The sequence below is a fragment of the Balaenoptera borealis genome, assembly GCF_965194805.1.
Source record: "Balaenoptera borealis genome assembly, chromosome: 5".
Taxonomy (NCBI): domain Eukaryota; kingdom Metazoa; phylum Chordata; class Mammalia; order Artiodactyla; family Balaenopteridae; genus Balaenoptera; species Balaenoptera borealis.
This window is the reverse complement of record NC_138862.1, coordinates 145,513,450-145,534,085: the sequence shown is the minus strand read 5'-3', so window position 1 is coordinate 145,534,085 and position 20,636 is coordinate 145,513,450. Positions and strand designations below refer to the sequence as shown.

Below are 20,636 nucleotides of genomic sequence, written 5' to 3'. Positions count from 1 at the left end.
TTCATTTTTGTAGAGATGAGTGTAAAAGATTTAGTAATCTTAATATACAATAAAATATAATAAAAGCCATGTGAGATTTATATTGTCCTTATTTCGTTATAACTTGTGTCACATGTTAAAAAGTTTTTCTTCTTAGATTTTTTTCACTTGTGTTTCTGTTATTTTCTTGGGATAAAATGAAACCTTCACTTAATAGTTATTGTTCTCTTACAGTCAAATAGAGACCATCAGTAACCAGACATCCTCTGTTAGACCTCTGCTGGAATTAACTCCTTCACATTAGCAAACTGTGTGCATTAGTCCTATGGTTTACGTGCTGTTGTTCAACGTGTTTGCCCTTTTCAGAGTTATAGCTCACATTATTTTTAATTAAGCCTAAAACTGACTGTATTAAAGGAGATTTTCCAAAACAATTGCAAGGATTTCAGAGAGAGAGAGAGGGACTTCCCTGGCGGTCCAGTGGTTAAGACTCCATGCTTCCACTGCAGGGGGCACGGGTTCGGTCCCTGGTTGGGGAACTAGGATCTCACATGCCGCACGGCGCGGCCAGAAAATAAAAATAAAAAGTTAAAAAAAAAAAAAGTCATCAAGAATTGCACCTATTAAAAAAAGAGAGAGAGAAAGAGAAATTAAAGCAGGTGTTCTAGAGTCTTGTGTGCCACAAAATGCTCACTTGTTAATTAAAATTTAGAATCTTGCGTATTGTCACGTGGTTCTCATCTTAGGCGTTCGTATATAGTTATTGGAAGTCTTGGTTTTATAAACTTAGCTTTTGTTTTCTCGTTCTGTCGCGTCCTCGTCTGTCACTTGCGTAGACCACGTCTGGACAGAAGTGTACTCCCCTTCTCAGCAGCGGTGGCTGCACTGTGACGCGTGTGAAGACGTCTGTGACAAGCCCCTCCTCTATGAGATCGGCTGGGGCAAGAAGCTGTCCTACATCATCGCCTTTTCTAAAGATGAGGTAGGACGGAAGAGAAAAAATGCGTTCTAAGAATAAAATTTATTTTTTCTTTTTTGACAGCCTTTGAAGGTATAATTGACATAAAATAAGCAGCACATGTTTAAAGTGTACAATTGAATAAGTGTTGTCATTTGTATATGCCCGAGAGATGACCTTTGCAGTCAAGGTGGTGAACACATCGATTATCCCGGGAGTTTCCTTGTGTTCGTTCTCGCTCCTTCTTGCCCCTCTCCAGGCAACCACAGATCTACTCTCTGAGACTATACACTAACGTGCATTTCTAGAATTGTATGTAAACGGAATCATATATACTCTTTTTGATGGGGGGGTTTATTTTACTCATCGTAATTATTTTGAGGTTCCTCCATGTGTTTGCAAGTATCAATAATTTATTCTTTTTATTGCTGAGCAGTATTCCATCGTATGAATGTACCATGGTTCGTTTATCCATTTGCCTGTTGATGGACATTTGGGTACTTCGCAGTTTTTTACTATTTCAAATACAGCTGCACAAGTCTTTATATGGGCATATGCTTTCTTTTCTCTTTGGTAAATGCCTGCTAGTGGAATGACTGAATCGTATGGTAGGTGATTGTTTAACTTTTTAAAAAACTGGCTCAACTGTTTTCCAAAGCAATGATGCTGTTTTGCATTCTCATCAGCAATATGTGCGTATTCCCAGTTTCTCCATATTCTTGCTAACAGTATGGTCTGACTTTTTCATTTTAGCCCTTTTTAGTAGACGTGCGGTGGTGTCGCATTGTGGTTTCATTTGCATTTCCCTGAGGACCAACAATGAGCATCTTTTTTATGGGCTTGTTTGCCATCCATTTCTCTTCTTTGCCCTTTCTTTTTTTAATTGGGTTGTTCATTTTCTTATTCTTGAGTTTTGAGAGTTCTTCATATATTCTGAATACAAGTCCTTTTTCAGGTATGTGCTTTGCAAGGATTTTCTCCCTATCTGGCTTGTCCTTTTATTCTCTCAGTGACTTTTGAAGAGAAGAAATTGATGAAGTCCAGTTTATCAATTTGTTCTTTTGTGGATCTTGCTTTTTGATGTTATGTCTAAGAGATGTTTGCCTAGCCCGAGCCACAAGGATTTTCTCCTACGTTTTCTTTTAGAAGTTTTATACTTTTAGTTTTACACTTGTGTCTGTGATCCATTTTGGGCTAATTTTTGTAGATAGTCCAAGGTGTGAATTGAAATTCATTATTTTGCATGTGGTTAATGAATTGTTCTAGCACCGTTTGTTGAAAAAGTTATCCTTTTCCACTGAATTGGCCTTGTACCTTTGTCAAAAATCAGTTCTATAATATATTTATATATAATGTATATATTCAGTGCAATAAAAATGGAGTGTTTATTTGTTGAATTTTGTGAAATTGGCTTTGTAGATAAGTTATAAACAGCTAGATGTTCTGAAAATTTTATCTCCTAATCACAGTCTTTCTTGGAAGTGTACCGGTTAGAAAATGAATAAAAAGCATATTCTCTTCGATGTTTTTCCCACAGGTTTTAAAATGTGAAACAAAGGACAGCATTTTAAAAATTCTGTTTAAGAATTACATGCATTCTAGGTATCTAGCAAATTAACGTTGATGGTTGTAATCTTGTTAAATATTTGTGTCCTGTAATTCGAGGTGGTGGATGTCACTTGGCGATATTCCTGTAAACATGAGGAGGTCATCTCCAGAAGGACTGAAATTAAAGAAGAGTTACTTCGAGAAACTATTAATACACTTAATAAGCAGGTATGTGATGGGCATTTGTCATTTTTTCAGAGGACATTTGAAATATTACATAATCAAGAATAGCCAATTTTTAACCCAGTGAAGTTCTTCAAGTAGTAGCATTATTTTACAGTCAAAAATATTTAAATATTTAAATTAAAATTTTTGAGGACTTGTTTTAAGTATTGTGAGGTGGGGTTTTTTTGCCTTAAATTGTCACATCTCAAAGTTCAGTGAAACAATTTCCATATATATATACTAGTTGACATAAAAAATATGTTGCCTTATTTTTCGAAGTAATTGTGTCTTGAATATTATTACCCACACACTTGTCCACATAGGGAAATTTCTGGAACAAGGCACGGGAAGTTGTTAACAATGAGTATTTCTGGGAAGAGGACTGGGGGGTCCAAGAGGGAAGTTTCAGCTTTGATTTTATACCCCTTTGGTAGTACTGAAAGTTTTTTTACTATATATATATGCATATTATTTTTCATGATTTAAGAAACAACTAATTTTGCTGCTGGCAGGCAATTAGAATAGGGCAGATCACCTTACAGTGGTTGAGATTCAGTGTTTCAGCATGCTCACCTGTTTTGAGCTCGGCTCCTTGGGCCACTTGATGATTGGCAAATGCCTGGAAGGGAGAAGAGGTGCAGTTCACCTCAGTTTGTTTCTTCCCTTGGGATCTTAGCTTCTTCAGGTCGGGCTACCTTGGTAGCTTTGTGTTGCATTCAGACAGGTGTGTGTGTGTGTATGTGTGTGTGTGTGTGTGTGTGTGTGTGTATGTGTGTGTGTGTGTGTGTGTTGTTCCCTGCTGTCCTCGCCTTTCTCGGCAGGACAGTTGGTCTGACTCAGGCTAGTCTGTCACAGCCAGAAACAGAAGCTGCTGCCTCTGTTTGAAACTTAAGCCAGTAAAGGGCATGGCAAGTTGGATTATGGGTGTTCAGTGATTTCTTAACATAAAATTTGTAAAAGTATTTTGTTTCCACAGTGTCCTTTCTATTTTCCAAAATTACATGTATGAAAACAAAGTTGGTTACTTCTTTCTAAGACCCTGTTAAAATACAAATGTCTTAATTATATTCATACTTAGAGATGGACCCCTGCATTCCCCTAATCGTTAATGACGTTTTTTTAAACGTGCATTACAGAGGCAGATATCTTTGTCAGAAAACAGAAGAGAAGAACTTCTCCAGAGGATCATTGTGGAGCTTGTTGAATTTATATCTCCCAAAAGCCCTAAGCCTGGAGAACTTGGAGGAAGGATATCTGGGTCCTTGGCGTGGAGAGTAGCCCGAGGTGAAACGGGTCCAGAGGTATTTACTTCATAACAGCCTGATAACCTTCTCACTTTACCACTTCCTGTCCTGTGCCCTTTACGTACAGAAAAACACGTTGGCCATGACCTTTCAATGAACTTTGCAGGGTAATTATTAAAAAATGTAAATATTTGAAGAGAACCAATAATTGATTGACATAGTAAAATTACATACAAGAGTTAGCAAAGCAATTAAAATGGGATTTTTCTGTTGTTACCTTACGTAAATTTCTAGGGCAGTTATAACTAAAGTACATAAAAACGCATTAATTGTAAGTGTGAAGCTTAACAGAGTTTCACAAATTGTGGTTCCCCATGTAACCACTAACCAGAACAAGAAGTTAGACAAGCAGATGTCTGAACGACCTGAGTTCCCTTCCAGCCACTGCCTTTCACCCCTAAGAGTGACCTTTCTCCTGGTTTCTAATATCATGGACTAGTTTTGCCTGTTATTGTGCTTCATGTAAATGGAATCATACAGGATGTACTCTTTTGCGGACGATTTCTGTCTCTTAACATTATTTAGTGAGATTCATACTTGTTGCTGCGTGTTTATAGTACATTTATTTTCTCATTGTGGTATAATATTCCACCATGTGAATATAGTATAATTTATCCACATCACTATTGGGTATTTGGGTTGTTTCTCGATTTTGGTTTAAAATTGTGCTGCTGTGCTATTTACAATAGCCAAGACATGGAAACAACCTAAATGTCCATCAGCAGATGAATGGATAAAGAAGATGTGGTATATATATACAATGGAATATTACTCAGCCATAAGAAAGAATGAAGTAATGCCATTTGCAGCAACATGGATGGACCTAGAGATTATCATACTAAGTGAAGTAAGTCAGACAAAGACAAATATTATATGATATCACTTGTATGTGGAATCTAAAACATAATACAAATGAATCTATTTACAAAACAGAAGCAGACTCCACAGACATAGAAAACAGACTTATGGTTGCCCAAAGGGGAGAGGGGTGGGGTGTAAATTAGGAGTATGGGATTAAGAGATGCACACTATCATGTATAAAAGAGATGAACAACAAGCGTTCACTGTAGAGCACAGAAAACTATATCCAGTATCTTGTAATAACCTATAATGGGAAATAACCTGAAAAAATATATATAGAAATAACTGAACCACTTTGCTGTACAGTTGAAATTAACGCAATATTGTATATCAACTGTACTTCAGGTTTTTAAAACTTATGCTGCTGTGAACATACACAGACATGTTTTCAGTGAATGTGTATGCATTTCAGATGGGTGCCTGCCCGGGAGCAGAATAGCTGGATCGCAGCGGTAGCGTGAGGATGTTCGGCTTTAGCGGATACCACCGAGCGGTTTCCCAGAGCGGTTGTGCCGGTTTACACCACCCCCCCCCCCGCCCAGCAGTAAATGAGACTTTTCTATGGCTCTGCCTATAGTTGCCTGTCTTTTTCATGTTAGCATTTCTGGTAGTATATAGTAGTGATAGTATTATATTGTGATTTTATTATTTTTTTAATAAGAAATTACATTTTTTTCCTGGAAAACATAGTTTTTTTAAAAAATTTATTTATTTTTTATTGAAGTATAATTGATTTACAATGTTGTGTTTCAGGTGTACAGCAAAGTGATTCAGTTATATGTACATATATATCTTTTTTTTTTCCGATTTTAAATTTGCACTTTGGTGCTGAATGAAGTTGAATGTCTGTTCTTTAAACGTCCGTTTATTTATTTATTTATTTTCATTTCTGGCTGCGTCAGGTCTTCGGTTGCGGCATGCAGGATCTTTCTGTTGCGGCGCATGGCCTCTTCGTTGCAGCGCGTGGGCTTCTCTAGTTGTGGCGTGCGGGTTTTCTCTCTCTAGTTGCGGCGCGTGGGCTCCAGAGCACGTGGGCTCTGTAGTTTGCGGCACGCAAGCTCTCGTTGAAGTGCGCGAGCTCAGTAGTTGCGGCGCACGGGCTTAGTTGCCCCACGGCATGTGGGATCTTAGTTCCCCGACCAGGGACCAAACCCACATCCCCTGCATTGGAAGGTGGATTCTTAACCACTGGACCACCAGGGAAGTCCCATTCTTTAAACTTTTGGATATCCTCTTTTGTGAAGTCCCGTTCAGTGCTATGAAAACTTTATAAAGTGGGAAAAATAATAGAATCTGGGTAATTCAGCAGATGAAGGTGTTTATTTCTTATTACATACTTGCCTGCATCTGGTTTTGGCTAGAAATTGTTGTTGCTCTGAGTACTATTATATAGTCAAACTTATTTGAAGATATTATCACTTGATTAATCTCCCAAAATTAAATAATGAACAATGGAAATGTAATTTCTAGAGTTAGGGGCTAGCATTAAAGCAGTGTGCTCTGTAATGGACATTAAGTACAATAGACTGTCCTTTGCTCTTAGGGAGCTTAAAGTTGACTCACTAGAAAGTATTTAATGTAAACGTCTAAGAAGATAAGCAATGAAAAATGCTTGAAAGGAAAATAATCCATCACAGTAGCAGTATCAAACAGTTCCACACAAAGTTTTAGATCTACTTTTTCTAAATTTGCCATTGTTACACCTCATTTCTCTAATAAAGGAATATATCCTGAAAGGGAGAATTATCTCTAGTAAACTTTGTTTACTTTTAAATTTATCCCATCATCTTTAGCTGGCAGTTAGAAGTGTTGGTTCAGCCATAGAATTACAAGATCTAATTTCAACAGATAATTCAGTTCACTGCTGATGCAGTGCAAGTTACAAGTCTAAATCTAAATGAAGCCAATTGAAAAGAGCTAATGTAATTCACAGCTGTGTTCAGTTTAAAATGGGGGTATTTAGGTCTTCACTTCTTTTTCTTTTTGTGGATGAGTGCACTTCCTCTTGCATGGCATATACATTGATGAAACTTTAAAAATATGAATTGGGTCCTATGCCCGGATTGTTTTCCCTGATGAACATTTTTTAAATTTCTCAATTATTGGAGACCATATTAGGGCCGTGGATTTAAAAAATCATTTTCCTTTTACAAATAGATGTTTGTTTTAAAAGTCAGTCCTAAAAAATTAGGGAACTATATCTTGAAATCGGTTGGAAAAAGAAGGAAACATTGGTGATACTTTCGTAAAGAAGTTTTGTCTTAATCTTATATTTTAAAGAAATTATGAAATATTAACGATATATTCAGTAACATTTTTCTTTTCCCTTTGATAACTAGTTATCCTTGGTAAAATAGTAGACAATGCTACTTTAATATTTTAATTCCATCTGGTTTATGTCAGCACTCTGAAATATCTTTGATAGAGAAGAATTGAGAAGTATTGTTACATGCTTGTTTTAAAGTGTAGTATACTAATTCATAGTTAGAAAATCACCTTCTAAAAATAATAAACTGCCTTTTTTTTTTTTTTTAACCTTATCCAGGTTCTGCTAGGGAATTATCTTCTTGTTTATACATTTATAAATATTTTTCTCTTTCCATCTCTAAGATGGTTTATATTCTACTTATTGACCCTTGTACATTTGAAGTTTTTACATTGTGTACTACCTAGTTCCCAATGTTTAGCGGGAAAGCATCACCTACTATCTTGATTGATTAGTAAATTGATTAGTTAGAAGCAAGACGTTGATACAGACTAGAGCAGTGGTTCTCAACGGTGGATGACTGCCTTCCAGGAGACACTTGTAATGCCTGGGGACATTTTGGGGTTTCCAGCTGCGAGGGGCAGTGCCACTGGCATCTGGTGGGTGAGGCCAGGGATGCAGCCCTGCCCCGCACGCCACCCGCTGCTGTGCTCACGTCTGAGGGGGGGGGACGTTGTGTCGGTGCCACAGACAGGCGCGGGACAAATACGTCATCTTCCTCAAACCTGAGATTCAACCAGTGATTTCAGGCGACTGTTTTACATTAAAATAAACATTTATTTTGAAATAGATTGCAAAATTTGCCTGGAATTTTAAGGTGAAACAAGAGTTTTTGTAGCACTTTCACTTGTGCGGAAGATTGTTTCCAGCTATACCTCCCAGGCACTGTCCTCGCTTCGGGCATCAGGAAAGGACCCTGGTGAAACGGCTTTAGGCTGAGGCCTGAAGGGTGAGAAAGAATCACGTAGCTGGAGAGTAGAAGGAACAGCATTCCAGACGGAGGGAACAGCATGTGTCACGGCCCCGTGGCAGGAAGCAGCTGGGCCTTTGTGAGGAACTAAAGAAGAAGTAACACGGCGGGGGTGAAGAGACCGCAGAGAAGGGTGCCGTGGGATCTGGTTGGAGAAGGAGCAGAGGACAAGCCACGTGGGCCCTGGTAGCCTTGGTAGGGGTGTGGCGTTCCTGTGCAGTGAGAGGTCAGTGGAGCCAGTTAAACAGGAAGGTGAGGGACTTCCCTGGGGGTCCAGTGGTTGAGACTCTGCGCTTCCACTGCAGGGGCCATGGGTTCGATCCCTGGTCGGGGAACTAAGGTCCCCCATGCCACGTGGTGCAGCCAAAAAAAAAAAAGTGATGTGTCCCAATTTACATTTTTAACAATCACGTTGATGACTGTGTGAAGAGGTTAAGAGTTGAAAGCTGGGAAATCAGCTGTAGGAGAGGATTGCAGCATCCAGTTAAGACATGGCGGTGGTGGAAATGAAGTCATGTTGACACAAAATCCCAAAAGTGTAAGTCAGCTACAGTTTATATTTCTTGTTTTCTGTCTAGTAATGTTTTGTGCTAAGTCAGCATCATACTGTTCATATTTAATCTGTAAAATATTTTCCAGATTTTCCAATGGCACCAGTTTTTCATTTTCAAGTTGAAGGAATCTCTTAACCACTATCCATAGCAGTACCTCTCTATGGATCTGTTTTCTATTGTGTTGAAAAACTAATTCTGCTTTCTTTTTAAGAGTAAAGAAACCCTGTTCATCCCCTCTGAAAACGAGAAGATTTCTAAACAGCTCCACCTTTGCTATAATATAGTAAAAAATCATTATGTCCGTATTTCAAGTAATAACCAAACCATTTCTGGATGGGAGAATGGTGTGTGGAGAATGGAATCCATATTCAGAAAAGTTGAAACAGACTGGAACATGGTAACGTAATGCATGAAGCTGTTTAAAACTTCAGTCGTTGTTTAAACAAATATGGATGGGCTTAATTTTTCAGCTGTGTATAATGTGAAAACGGATATCAAAATTACTTTTAGTAATCCTTAAACTTGTAAAAGAAGATCCTGCTCTCCGCGTTTAATGAAATGTCCATTTGAAATCTGTGTGTTTATATCAAGAAAAGTATCCATTTTCATCCAAGAGGCCCAATTTAATTCTTTCATGGGGAAAAATAATCAAGTGTATGACCAACTCATGTGACTCGTTTTTGCATGAATATGTAGAGTATATTGTTATCCACTTCCTTCATAGATGTGTATTGATTGCCAGCCACGGGCAAGCTGTTAGGGACTGTAATCCGTGTAGTCCGAAGTCCCAAGAGCTAACCATCTAACATGCTTCTGTTTCATAAGAATGTGGATGATTGAGCAGCGATATTGGTTATTTCTCCTCTGTTTCCTAAAAATAAAGGGAGAAATGGATGGTGGGACTGTAGTAGTTCATTGTACCAACTTGTACATTGTTGTTACTTGTTGTCTGGAATAAGAGGCTTTGCTTTTAGACTGCCCTCCCCCTTAGACACACACCAAAAATAAGCTCAGAGCAACTCACATGACCTCAGTAGGTCTGACCGTATTATGGATAGGTTTCACTGGACTGAATGAGCTTATACGCAGCTTTAACTTGCCACCTGAAGAGTGAGAAGCTGTTCACTTGTAAGACCTAGTGAATAGATTTAGCAGGTGAGTCACAGATGAACAGCTGCTTGTGTTTATGAGTATCTACTACATGCTTATCACTGTACCAGCCATTAATCAGAGTACAGAGGACATACAAAGATAAGGTCCCTGCTTTCTTCCACCCCCACCCCCACCCCCCCATAGGTTTTTGTTCTAAACTTACCTTGGTGCTTATTTTGACCATCTTTTTGTACTAAGCCAAGAATGATTTGTAGGCTCATTGAGATTGTAGATGCAGGAATTCTCTTCTTTAGTTAAGGAAGGGCATAAAATATAATACAAGATAAAATTTAGAACTTGAAGATATGTGTATCTGTAATTGACTCTTCTCGCTGATGAGAGAGGAGGAGTTTCTTCTGGAAAACCATCCTTACCTGAAGAATTGCTCTGAACAGCAAGCAGGAGAGGACGGACGTGGCGTTTACCCGAGGCCTAGCGTGTGCTGAACTGGAGACAAGGCCTGCCCCCCGCCCTGACCGCCCGCCTGGTGGAGAAGACAGCACTGTGCCGAGGAGCGGGGCTGGGGTGTGGCGTGCTCCCGTCCTGCTCCCGCGTCTGCTCGTCGGCACACGCGCCCCGAGCGCCTGCTGCGCCCGGCACGGCCCTCACCGCGAGGACGCGCGGCTGAAGGTGCCACCGGTGTCGGCCCTCGCAGCCCAGCAGGGGAAGGAGAAGCGTGAGCGGCCACGAGGCAGGGCGCTGTAACGAGGACGCCGGCGCGTTGCCATGGGGACTGCGGGAGGCTGGCGGAGCGCCGCAGCGCGGGGGGCGCGGGGGGCGCTGGGGCCGCGCGCGGAAAGCGGAGTAGGTGCTCGCGAGGCAGGGCCGGAGCGTGCCGGCCAGGGCTCGCTTCCAGACCTCGGAGTAGCCGGTCGTGGCCGGAGCCGGGGTGTTGTGTGAGAAGGCTTCACGTCAGGCAAGTGAGGTGTGAGGGCCATTAAGTACGAAACAAGAGCCCACTGAAGTAAAGTTTGTGCCTTTATATGCTTTTACGAGGGGCGCCATCTTTCAAAAAGTGAACGAATCCATTTCCGGTTAAAATACTTATTACTAAATGAAGAAGAATGCTGGAATTGTAACTGCGCTTGTAGAGACTAATCACTCTGAAGTCATATGTCGCCCTTAAAACATGAATTTTTCGCCTAAAGCAACCTCTGTCGTTCTGTTCGAGGGCGCCCGCAGCTAGGGCTTCTCTAACTCGGCTAAAAGTGGAGGCTCGTTCCGCTCAGTAATCGCCACGCTGGCGTCACGGCAGGTGCCGCGCAGCCCGTCTGGGGGTGCTTAGAACGGAACCTTACGCGCTCACGGTGGCAGCCTCCCGGCAGCACAGAAACTCTCTGAAGTTTACTCCTTAGCAAAGATACTGTTCAGTGCTGTCTGGATTTGAAGGGAACATAAAAAGCTCAATCAAGAGTCTGCTTTTTTTGGGGCTTCCCTGGTGGCACGGTGGTTGAGAATCTGCCTGCTAATGCAGGGCACACGGGTTCGAGCCCTGGTCTGGGAGGATCCCACATGCCGCGGAGCAACTGGGCCCGTGAGCCACAACTACTGAGCCTGCGCGTCTGGAGCCTGTGCTCCGCAACGAGAGAGGCCGCGATGGTGAGAGGCCCGCGCACCGCGATGAAGAGTGGCCCCCGCTTGCCGCAACTGGAGAAAGCCCTCGCACAGAAACGAAGACCCAACACAGCCAAAAATAAATAAATAAATTAAAAAAAAAAAAAAAAAGAGTCTGCTTTTTAGGAGGCAAGTAATAACAGTCTGATAAAAGTGATGTTAGGGGCTTCCTGACTAGTCTCCCTGCATTGCCCTGGTCCCTTCAAAGATGTGTGTCTGGCTACAGCATGGAGAACGTTTTCAGAACCCCGTGCGTTACTGAGTGCTCTCAAGGTGAGAAGCAGCTCTGGTCTCTTCTGAGTCTGGCCCTCGCCTTGCACCACCAGGCTGCCCCCTGGCTCTCTGCATGCGGTGCCCTGCCCTGCCCTGCCCCACTCCCCGCGGAACCTCGTTTCTTTCCTTTCTGTGAGGCTAACTTATTCTTACCCTTAGAACCTGCGTAAGCCTCATTCCGTCCAGTCCCGGCCAGCTGGTGCCTTTTACCCTGTATTGACTCGTGGCCCCTCCCCTTCCTGAAGTTTATTCTACGCACGTGTGTGAGAACAGATTGTCTCTCTCGTACCGGACTGTAAACATTGCCCGGGCAGGGACCTTGTCTTTTCCTACTCACTTCTGTGCTCTCAGTATTCACATGTCTAACATAGTGCCTGGTGCGTAACAAATGTTTAATAATAAAGACGGGTGGACGTGAGAACGAGCGCTTGAGTGTTTACGGCATAAATTCTGCGGCACCCGAGGGCCACGTCGAGCACCGCAGGAGCTCTGTTCATTCAGACTGTGCCCCTTGGATGTTCCTCAGTACTTTGCAGTTTTGAGCAGTTTTGTCATTCTCAATGCCACTAGAGTCCCGTTAGCCCTTTCTGGCGGCGCACAGCGTGATGTCAGGAATTGACCCCCTCAGCCGTTCGGCAGACGTGCGCCCTGTCGCACTCTGTGCTCGGCACTTAGGGCCTAGTGGTGAGTTACGAGGCGCACCCAAGGTGAGCTAGGCCTGTGTAGGAGGAAGACACGTGGACCAGCTGTTTCGGTTAGCAAGGTGGGCGCTGGAAGGCCGTGGGCCCGTGTGTGACACGCGAGGAAGAGCCACTGCATCTCACGCCGGAGGGGCCTTGCAGAAGAAGTGATATCCGAGGGGGCGGCAGAGGGGAGTTTCTCAGAGAGGGGCATGAGAAACAGTGTGCACACGCACGGAAGCGAGAAACACCCGCACCTTCAGAGAAGAGGAAGCAGTCGGGAACGCGGGGAGAACAGCGAGGAATAAGGCTGGAGGGGTGAACGGTTGTCAGACCCCAGGGACTTTGATGACCTTGCACTTATGCAATAGGAAACCTTGCAGGAGTTCAGACAAAGGAGGACCGTCATCACACTGGCCATCCAGAGGCTGCAGATGGAATCAGTAGGAAGCATAGTCTGGAAAGATGTAAATACAGTGGGAACTGACAGTGTTCACGTTGGACCTCAGTTGAAAAATTAGAATAACCAAAAATAAGATTCACAAGCAAGAGCAGCTTACTAGCATTCGATTAGGGTTTCTTGAAATACAGCTGCTCTGCTGGAGATCTGTAGGAATGACTGACTGCACCGTGAGCTCAGAGTTCATCTCAGCGGCCTCAGCAGAATGATAATTTTAAGTGTGTGCTAAAGAGCAGCTGCAAACAGTGCAGTGCAAACTGAACCTCCGGGAAACCGTAACAGCCGGCTAACCAGCCTGGCATGTTTCTCATGTAACGAGAAAATCTTTTAAGTGCAGATCTTCCCAAGAATGGGAAATACAGAAAGAAGCTGATGTGCAGATTGTTCTCAGTCTTGAGAGTAGTGGTCGCAGCCGCAACCCGCAGGACCAGTTTCAGCAGGGTGCATGGCGAGCCGTATAACTTAGATCTGAAGCCACAGATGCACTGGTCTCGTTCCTCCCCACAGGCTGTGTGTGATGTGCTTTCATTGTCTACAGATGCCACAGAGGGGCCGGGGTGGATCACGTACAGATTTAAAAAGCCAACAGGCAAAACATTTGTTGAAGGTAAATCAAGTTAGGAGCGATCAACAGTTACAAAAATGCTTTTTTCCCCCTTTAGAGCAAACAGTTGCCTGCTTGAGAGGTCATGAAGTATTTTTTTCTCCTAAATAAATTATAATTACCGGTTCTGTTGGTTTTACACCTAGACAGGACCACAGTTGGAGGTTTATGTAAATCCTGCTGTTTTGGTACATTTCAAAGTGCCAAACTGAGCATACCTAGTATACTATGGAACTGGGTACACACAGTGTACCCAGTACCATAGTAGCATCCTACAGTCTCTAAAAATGCTGAGTTACCTAAGTTGGTTAAAGCGCTACAGACAGAATATGTTGCGTCCAAAAGATGACATGAATTTTCAATATAAATAGGGTCTGTTTTATCTCCATATGCTGTTTCTTTAGCCTAAGAGAACTTTTATTTGCTCACAGTATGTTTAAAGGTTTATTTAAGCATTTAAGAATTCAATGATGAATTCCACCTTATCCTTTAACGTTTTAGAGTTGTAAAAACTGATGCCTTTAGGACTGAAAAGTGTAAGTCTTAGAAAAAGCAATTTTCAGACATGTTCAACAGCCATTATAAGCCTTCTGTGACAGTTAAAAACAGTTCTAATTAGCTTGTCTTCACTTTCAACTGCGATCAGGTATTACTTTTCCAAGTGTACCTGTAAGACTTTTCTGTCATGTCTCAAAATTAGAGGCTTTAGGAAAGAAGAAGGAAAAAAAAAATTTTTGGCCCAGACTCACGTGATATAATTAAGGCAGTTCTTGGGGGTAAACTAGAACTTTGAAGTTAGCTTGACTTCAGCCTATCGTATTTTATATGCCCACACTTTTAGGGGAGCATTTGAAGCCACTGAGCTCTGAAAACACACAAGACACAGAAGACATGTATTAAGACATAAATATATTTGCCCCCTGTCTTTCAGTTTCTTCCCACCACCTATCTTCCAGTGACCCCTCTGTTTGGCTCTTCTTTTCCAGGTAGCCCCCTTTACTAGCCTCTCCTTTGGAGGAGTAATTACATTATGGATAATCCCTGGGTGCCCAGGAGTTTAGCGTTGGTGAGACTAACAGCTCCCTGGCAGCTCTGCTGCAGCCCTGAGCCCAGGCTCACCACGCACACAGCTCTCGGGGGAGCAAGCAGTAAGCACACACGCACCCGAGGTGCTAGAGTGAGGTAGCCGGGACCCGAGTGGGGCAGGCAGCAGTGCAGACAGCTGGGATGGTTGTGCAGAACAGCAGCAGGCGGTTATGTGTTTCTGGTCTAAGGAGTTCTAAGTCATCTTCCTTGGAGAGTGATTGTTTAACGGTTTCATTGTCTCCAGCTCACTGATTCTAAAAACTCAAATTAGCCGGCATATTTCACCTGGAAGAAAACTAGCTAGAGGTTGCCGAGTAGAATAGCATATCAACAGCGTGCTAGCAGCGACTGACGTTTTACTTGATGGCTGAGGACTAGCGTAGTGAGGAACTGGACATTTCCACGGCAGGTGTGCTTCATGTGGTACTGCCAGCTGTTTGCCCCTGAGAAGTAGCTTAGCTGTTTCCGAAAGAATGTATGTGTGTGTGCGCGCAAGTTTCTAGTACTTAAATACTGTTTATTAAACCCCATAAATCCAGAGCCTGTGCCCCCAGAGCGTTTATGATTTGGTTAAGTTAGATAATACAAGTACACCTGAAATAAAACAGTTATATTTGGGTCACGGAGTATTGGCAGTTCCAGGCGGGATGCACTTGTGGAGGACCATGAAAACTGCGAGTTTGGATGTCATGCAAGAGGCAGGTACTTGCTGTATGTTCTAGACCAGCACACAATAGGAGGCAGTGGGATGTTAAAAACATTAATTAGGCAGTTGAAGAAAGATGAATGTAACGTCATGACCGAAGTGATAAGTGCAGTATCCGTGAGGAAAGGGTTTTTTTTTTTTTTTTTTTCCAAGACTTATTTCAAAGAAATGCATGGATTATTGTGGGAGTTTGGACATTAGGGATAAATGAGTAAAGAGGCAGGTTCTTAGGGCTTTAAACCTGGGTGAGTGGGCCAGGGCTGTGGGCGTTCAGTTTTCACGTCGGCACATTTGAAGAGTGTGGACGAAACTGTGAAGGGAGCTGGGCCGGAGGCAGCGGTCGGTCTGGACGTCTTAGAGAGGACATTGCCGCTGGTCACAGCGTTGACGGTGAAGGCCTGGGGAGCATCCGGTGTAGAGAGGCTTACGGGGAGCATGGACTTTTAGCCTTGTAAACCATTACCGTTGCTTAGCAGTGACTGAGGTATTTGCTTGACTTAGAGGATATGGCCCATCCCATTCTAGGAAAGCTTATTATCTGAAAATCCAGGCTTAGAAAAGAAGATACATTAAGGAGTAATTGCATTTAAAAGGACTCTTCGTTTTCAGCAGGATTCATCATAAAGTTCATTTTAAATAGCTGAACTGGGGACTTCCCTGGTGGTGAAGTGGTTAAGAATCCGCCTGCCAACGCAGGGGACACGGGTTCGAGCCCTGGTCCGGGAAGATCCCACATGCCGCGGAGCAGCTAAGCCCGTGCGCCACAACGACTGAGCCTGTGCTTTAGAGCCTGCGAGCCACAACTTCTGAGCCCGTGTGCTGCAACGACCGAAGCCCGTGCGCCTAGAGCCCGTGTTCCGCAACGAGAAGCCACCGCAATGAGAAGCCCGCGCACCGCAACAAAGAGTAGCCGTCACTGGACGCAGCCACAGAAAACCCACGTGCAGCAACAAAGATCCAACGCAGCCAAAAATAAATAAACAAATAAATAAATTTAAAAAATAATAATAAATTTTAAAAAATAAATAGCTGGGGTTAGTAATTTAAAAGAGAATATGATTTACCAAAATTTGGTTAGCATGCAGCCTTAGGGCTGTACTTATTGAGGCACATGTATTCAAATAATACCTTTCATCCATAGCAAAAGATGCTATCTCAAAGATTGCTAATCAAATGAAAAATTGTTACCAGTAAAAATCTTTTCAGTGGGGAAACGTTATTTTTTTTTTTTAAACGTTATGTTTTAAATAACCATTTGTGCATAGTTCCTGTGGCAATAAGACTTTGACTATATGTGTTTTTCTACACTGTTTGATTATCTCTGACAGTTCCTTTTCTCCCTCCTACTTTATAGGTGTATTTAACCCGAAAGGAAGGATCGTCTTATGCTTACATTTCCTGGAAGTTTGAATGTGGGTCAGTTGGCCTCAACGTAGATAGCATTTCCATTAGGACAAGTAGCCAGACCTTTGAGACAGGAAGAGTACAGTGGAAATTGAGATCTGATACAGCACAAGTAGAGCTGGCGGGCGGTAAGCATTGGACTGGAGAAGTAATCGTGAAGTGTGCGTTCAGCACTCTGAAGAGTGATTGTGCTTATCTGAGATGTAGTTAAGAGTTTTCCTTAGCCTAGAGTTATTCATACCGTTGCAGTAAAAAAAAAAAAAAATTAAAAAATATATATTTAAGTTAAAACCTGTAGTTTAACCTCATTAATAGTAGGGCCGATGTTTTTTATTGTGAAACACAAATGGAAGGAGACAACATCATTTCTTTTTTCAGAGGACACATTTCCTCCATAAAGAATAATTTGTATTTATTTTTTAAGGGTAGATTTTTACCTATAAGGCAGGTATTTCAAATGCATTCCGAAACTACCTCTTTATGTTCTTACCAAAAGCAAAGTGTTAATTTTTTTTTTTCCTCCAACAGATAAAATTCTTCGCTCCTATCATGATTTTTCTGGTGCCACTGAAGTTATTTTGGAAGCAAAATTAAGCAGAGGAGATGGTGTTGTTGCTTGGCAACACACCCAGCTGTTTAGACAAAGCTTAAATGACCCTGAAGAAAATTGTTTGGAGATGATTATAAAATTCAGTGACCTTTGAGAACCTGAACATTATAGAAAAGCTGGCAATGATCAAGGACATAGCATGTTCTAAAGTAGTCTCTTGGTTCCCTGCATGCTTAGGTGGCAGTGTTCTACCCCCTGCTAGCATATTTCCTTGTTGGCTATCCATCACGTTAACCCTCATGAAAATGTATCTTTTTACTGTGGACCCTAATGAAACCTTGAATTAAAAGCTTCCTTCCATATGTGACTCTGATTTGGAGTGAAGTCTTACTGCCCCACTATGAGATTTTAACCTAAAAATTGTAAGTATGGTTTTAAAAGTAAAATGAAGGTTTTCATGATTAAGTGCTATTCATGATTATGATGACATGTTAAGCTAATAATAGTAATTTGACAGTTTCTGATCAGGCATTAATTTCTCCGTAAGTAATTGAAATAGATTTCCTAAGATTTTTTAATTTTTAATAAACGTGAAAGTGTAGCATTTCATAAGTTATAGAGCATGAAAATTTTTATGATTGTAAATACGTAGGCATTTAAGAAATAAAATGAATTATTTTGCGTTATATCTTTTTAGTGATTACTTTGGCTAAATAAAAATCATAAGTATGCTAAACATTGAAAACCACTTGAATAGACAAGAATTATGAAAACGGTTAACACTGCATAAATTCCAAGATACATTATAAATCCATAATATGTGGACACTTCTGAAAATGCTTTACTTTTGAGTTTACTTTTGAGTATTTTTATCTACCTCATTGAATAAAATGTTTATTCTTGACTTTGAAACTATGTAACTGGGATGATTCAGTGTGTCTATACTGTATCAAGAGTTTTCGTGTGTGTGTGTGTGTGTGTGTGTGTGTGTGCGCGCGTGTTCCATGTAACCTCTCCAGTTAAACTTAGTGAACATTTATGAAGTGTTTGTGTGCACCACGAGGGATGCGGTGACGAAGACGACCACGGCCCCGCTCCCTAAATGCCTTTGTCATGTTCTGCAGAGCGAGTTCTCAGCTCTCCCGGCCAGAAAAGTACGTTCTCAGACATTCTCACCCTGTGCAACTCACTAGCATGTTTACATGCGTTGTGAAATATGTACTGGAATTCTGAAACAAAGGTCTTAATGTTTTCTTTTTAATCGTAGTCCAACTCTGCTGAGGATCACCTTCTTGCTAAAAAGTTACACTTAAAGGTAGCTTGTGCGTCTAAATTTATTAATACGTCTCGAATATTAGAAAATTCTCTGGAATTCTGAAACTCTTAAGTTAATCATAGCATCGTAGAGTGGCCAAATGCGTGAAATTGGACAGCCTTGTCTCCTTCGTGTCTTGAAGTGCCTGGTTTTGGCACGGTGAGTATTTGGGTGATAAGTGGAACAACACTCTTCATGAGAAAAACTGGAGCTTGACAAGCACTCGTGTTAAAGATGGCAACAGAGATAAACTGAATGTACTTTATCTGTGAAAAGGAAACATTCTAATTTTTACTGTGGCTTTAAGCAGAAAGTTCAAATGTCCTGTATTTTTACAGAGTTGAACTACTGAAGAGAAAAGCAGTTGCACACTTTTCTTAAACGTGTTCCTTGAGAGTTTCAACCTCAGGGTGCCTGACACACGTTAATAGATATTTTATGATACAGACAAGTTTGGCAGTAGTACAGAAGGTATGAGACAAAGCAATTCTCAGCAATGTGTACGGCGTAGTGAGTAAACCAGTCAGGCAAAAAGTAACTGAGGCAGAGATGGGCTGATAGTACAAACCCCCTGAATAAACTGGCCCTCATATTAGCTGCCTTTTATAAAGCAGTCATCGGAGATCTTTTTTTTTCTTTCTTTCCAGCTGAAAAATTGTAATTAATTTGCAGGTTTTTTAAATTTATCTCGATCAAAACAAATTTCAGAATCCAAATATACGATACCAAAACTAGACCATTTATATTTTGTAGAAATTAATAATAAGCCTCTCTCTCTTAAAACCTTTACAAGATACACATCTAAACTACAAATGCTTAGGGCAGTGGTTTCAAAAGTGTTTGTTATCTCTGAACCAGTGGCATCAGTATCACCTAGAGACTGTGAGAAATTTAAATTCTCAGTCCCCACCTCAGACCTACTGGATCAGAAACAAACCTCCAAGTGATCCTGGGATCTTATTGTAAAAGCCCTCAGTCTGCGGTGACTCCAGGGTGAACGCAAAGCGCTCGGGGGATACCTGCACCAGGCTGCAGAACCACGGGCTGGTTGGTGAGCCTCTGCCTCCCTTGCTCACTGTCTGAAAGGCTTTATACCTTGGCGTCCTGACGAACTTTACAGACCGTCTGCTTTCTGTTGCAGTGTTGTTTTTTTTAAAGTAGGTCCTTTGCTGGAAATCACATTCTCAAGATGAACAAGAAGTTACATCTGATGTTTTGATCACTTTAGAAGGAAAAGAAGTGCCTTGGATTAAGGGAGGGCTAGAGAACACGGTGTCATGAATTTGGGGGTAGGGGGGTTGTTAGAGATCCTTTAATCCAGACCCCTCACTTTTTCCCTGAGGAAGCTCAAGCCCGGAGAAGGGCCTGTCTGAACAACGCAGTGGATTAGTGACACAGGCAAGATTGACTTGGACACTCAGTGTTCCCTTCTACCGAGTTGCAGGGTTGTAACACAGCGTTGTAATCCTATAGAATTCTAGTCCTGTGTGTGGGCTGCTGTTGTATTACATGTTTCCTGAGTACAGATACTTTGGTAGGAATGTTCAAGTTGAGGAGATACTAAAACTGATGTTAGAGCCAGTTATTTTTCTAACTATAGTTAAGCTTTCCTGGAGAGTAAATGTATTATAATTTGATAATAGATTACTATAGATATATATGCTTTGGTATTTTTTTCTCTACAACACAATAAATTGTGTTTTGATTTTATAGTTCAAGCAAATACGCTTTTTAAATTTATTTTTATTGAAGTATAGTTGAGTTGCAATGTTGTGTTAATTACTGCTGTACAACAGTGACTCAGTTTTATATATTTATTTTTATATATACATATATGTGTGTGTGTATGTATATATATATGCACACACACACACACCTTTTTCATATTCTTTTCCATTATGGTTTGTCACAGGATATTGAATATAGTTCCCTGTGCTGTACAGTAGGACCTTGTTGTTTATCCATACTATATAGAAGAGTTTGCATCTGCTAAACCCAAACTCCCAATCCATCCCTCTCCCACCCCCCTCCCCCTTGGCAACCATCAGTCTGTTCTCTATGTCTGTGAGTCTGTATTTGTTTCATAGGTTCATTTGTGTCATATTTTAGATTCCACATATAAGTGAT

General features: G+C 41.5%; 1 protein-coding gene across 4 annotated transcripts in view; it reads left to right on the top strand.

The window, feature by feature from the left end:
- Positions 1–18,106, top strand: part of NGLY1 (N-glycanase 1) — a 55,731-nt gene extending 37,625 nt beyond the window's left edge. For 2 of the 4 annotated variants that reach the window (XM_082392720.1, XM_082392718.1), the window contains 6 exons: positions 816–961; positions 2,603–2,713; positions 3,847–4,011; positions 8,877–9,062; positions 16,595–16,772; positions 17,173–18,106. In XM_082392720.1, the coding sequence (XP_082248846.1) occupies positions 816–961; positions 2,603–2,713; positions 3,847–4,011; positions 8,877–9,062; positions 16,595–16,772; positions 17,173–17,348 (962 nt within the window). In that variant the 3' untranslated portion in view covers positions 17,349–18,106. The remainder of the gene's footprint in view (positions 1–815; positions 962–2,602; positions 2,714–3,846; positions 4,012–8,876; positions 9,063–16,594; positions 16,773–17,172) is intronic. The other 2 variants (XM_082392721.1, XM_082392719.1) reach the window with 2 other exon arrangements.
- The last annotated feature ends 2,530 nt before the right edge of the window (positions 18,107–20,636 follow it).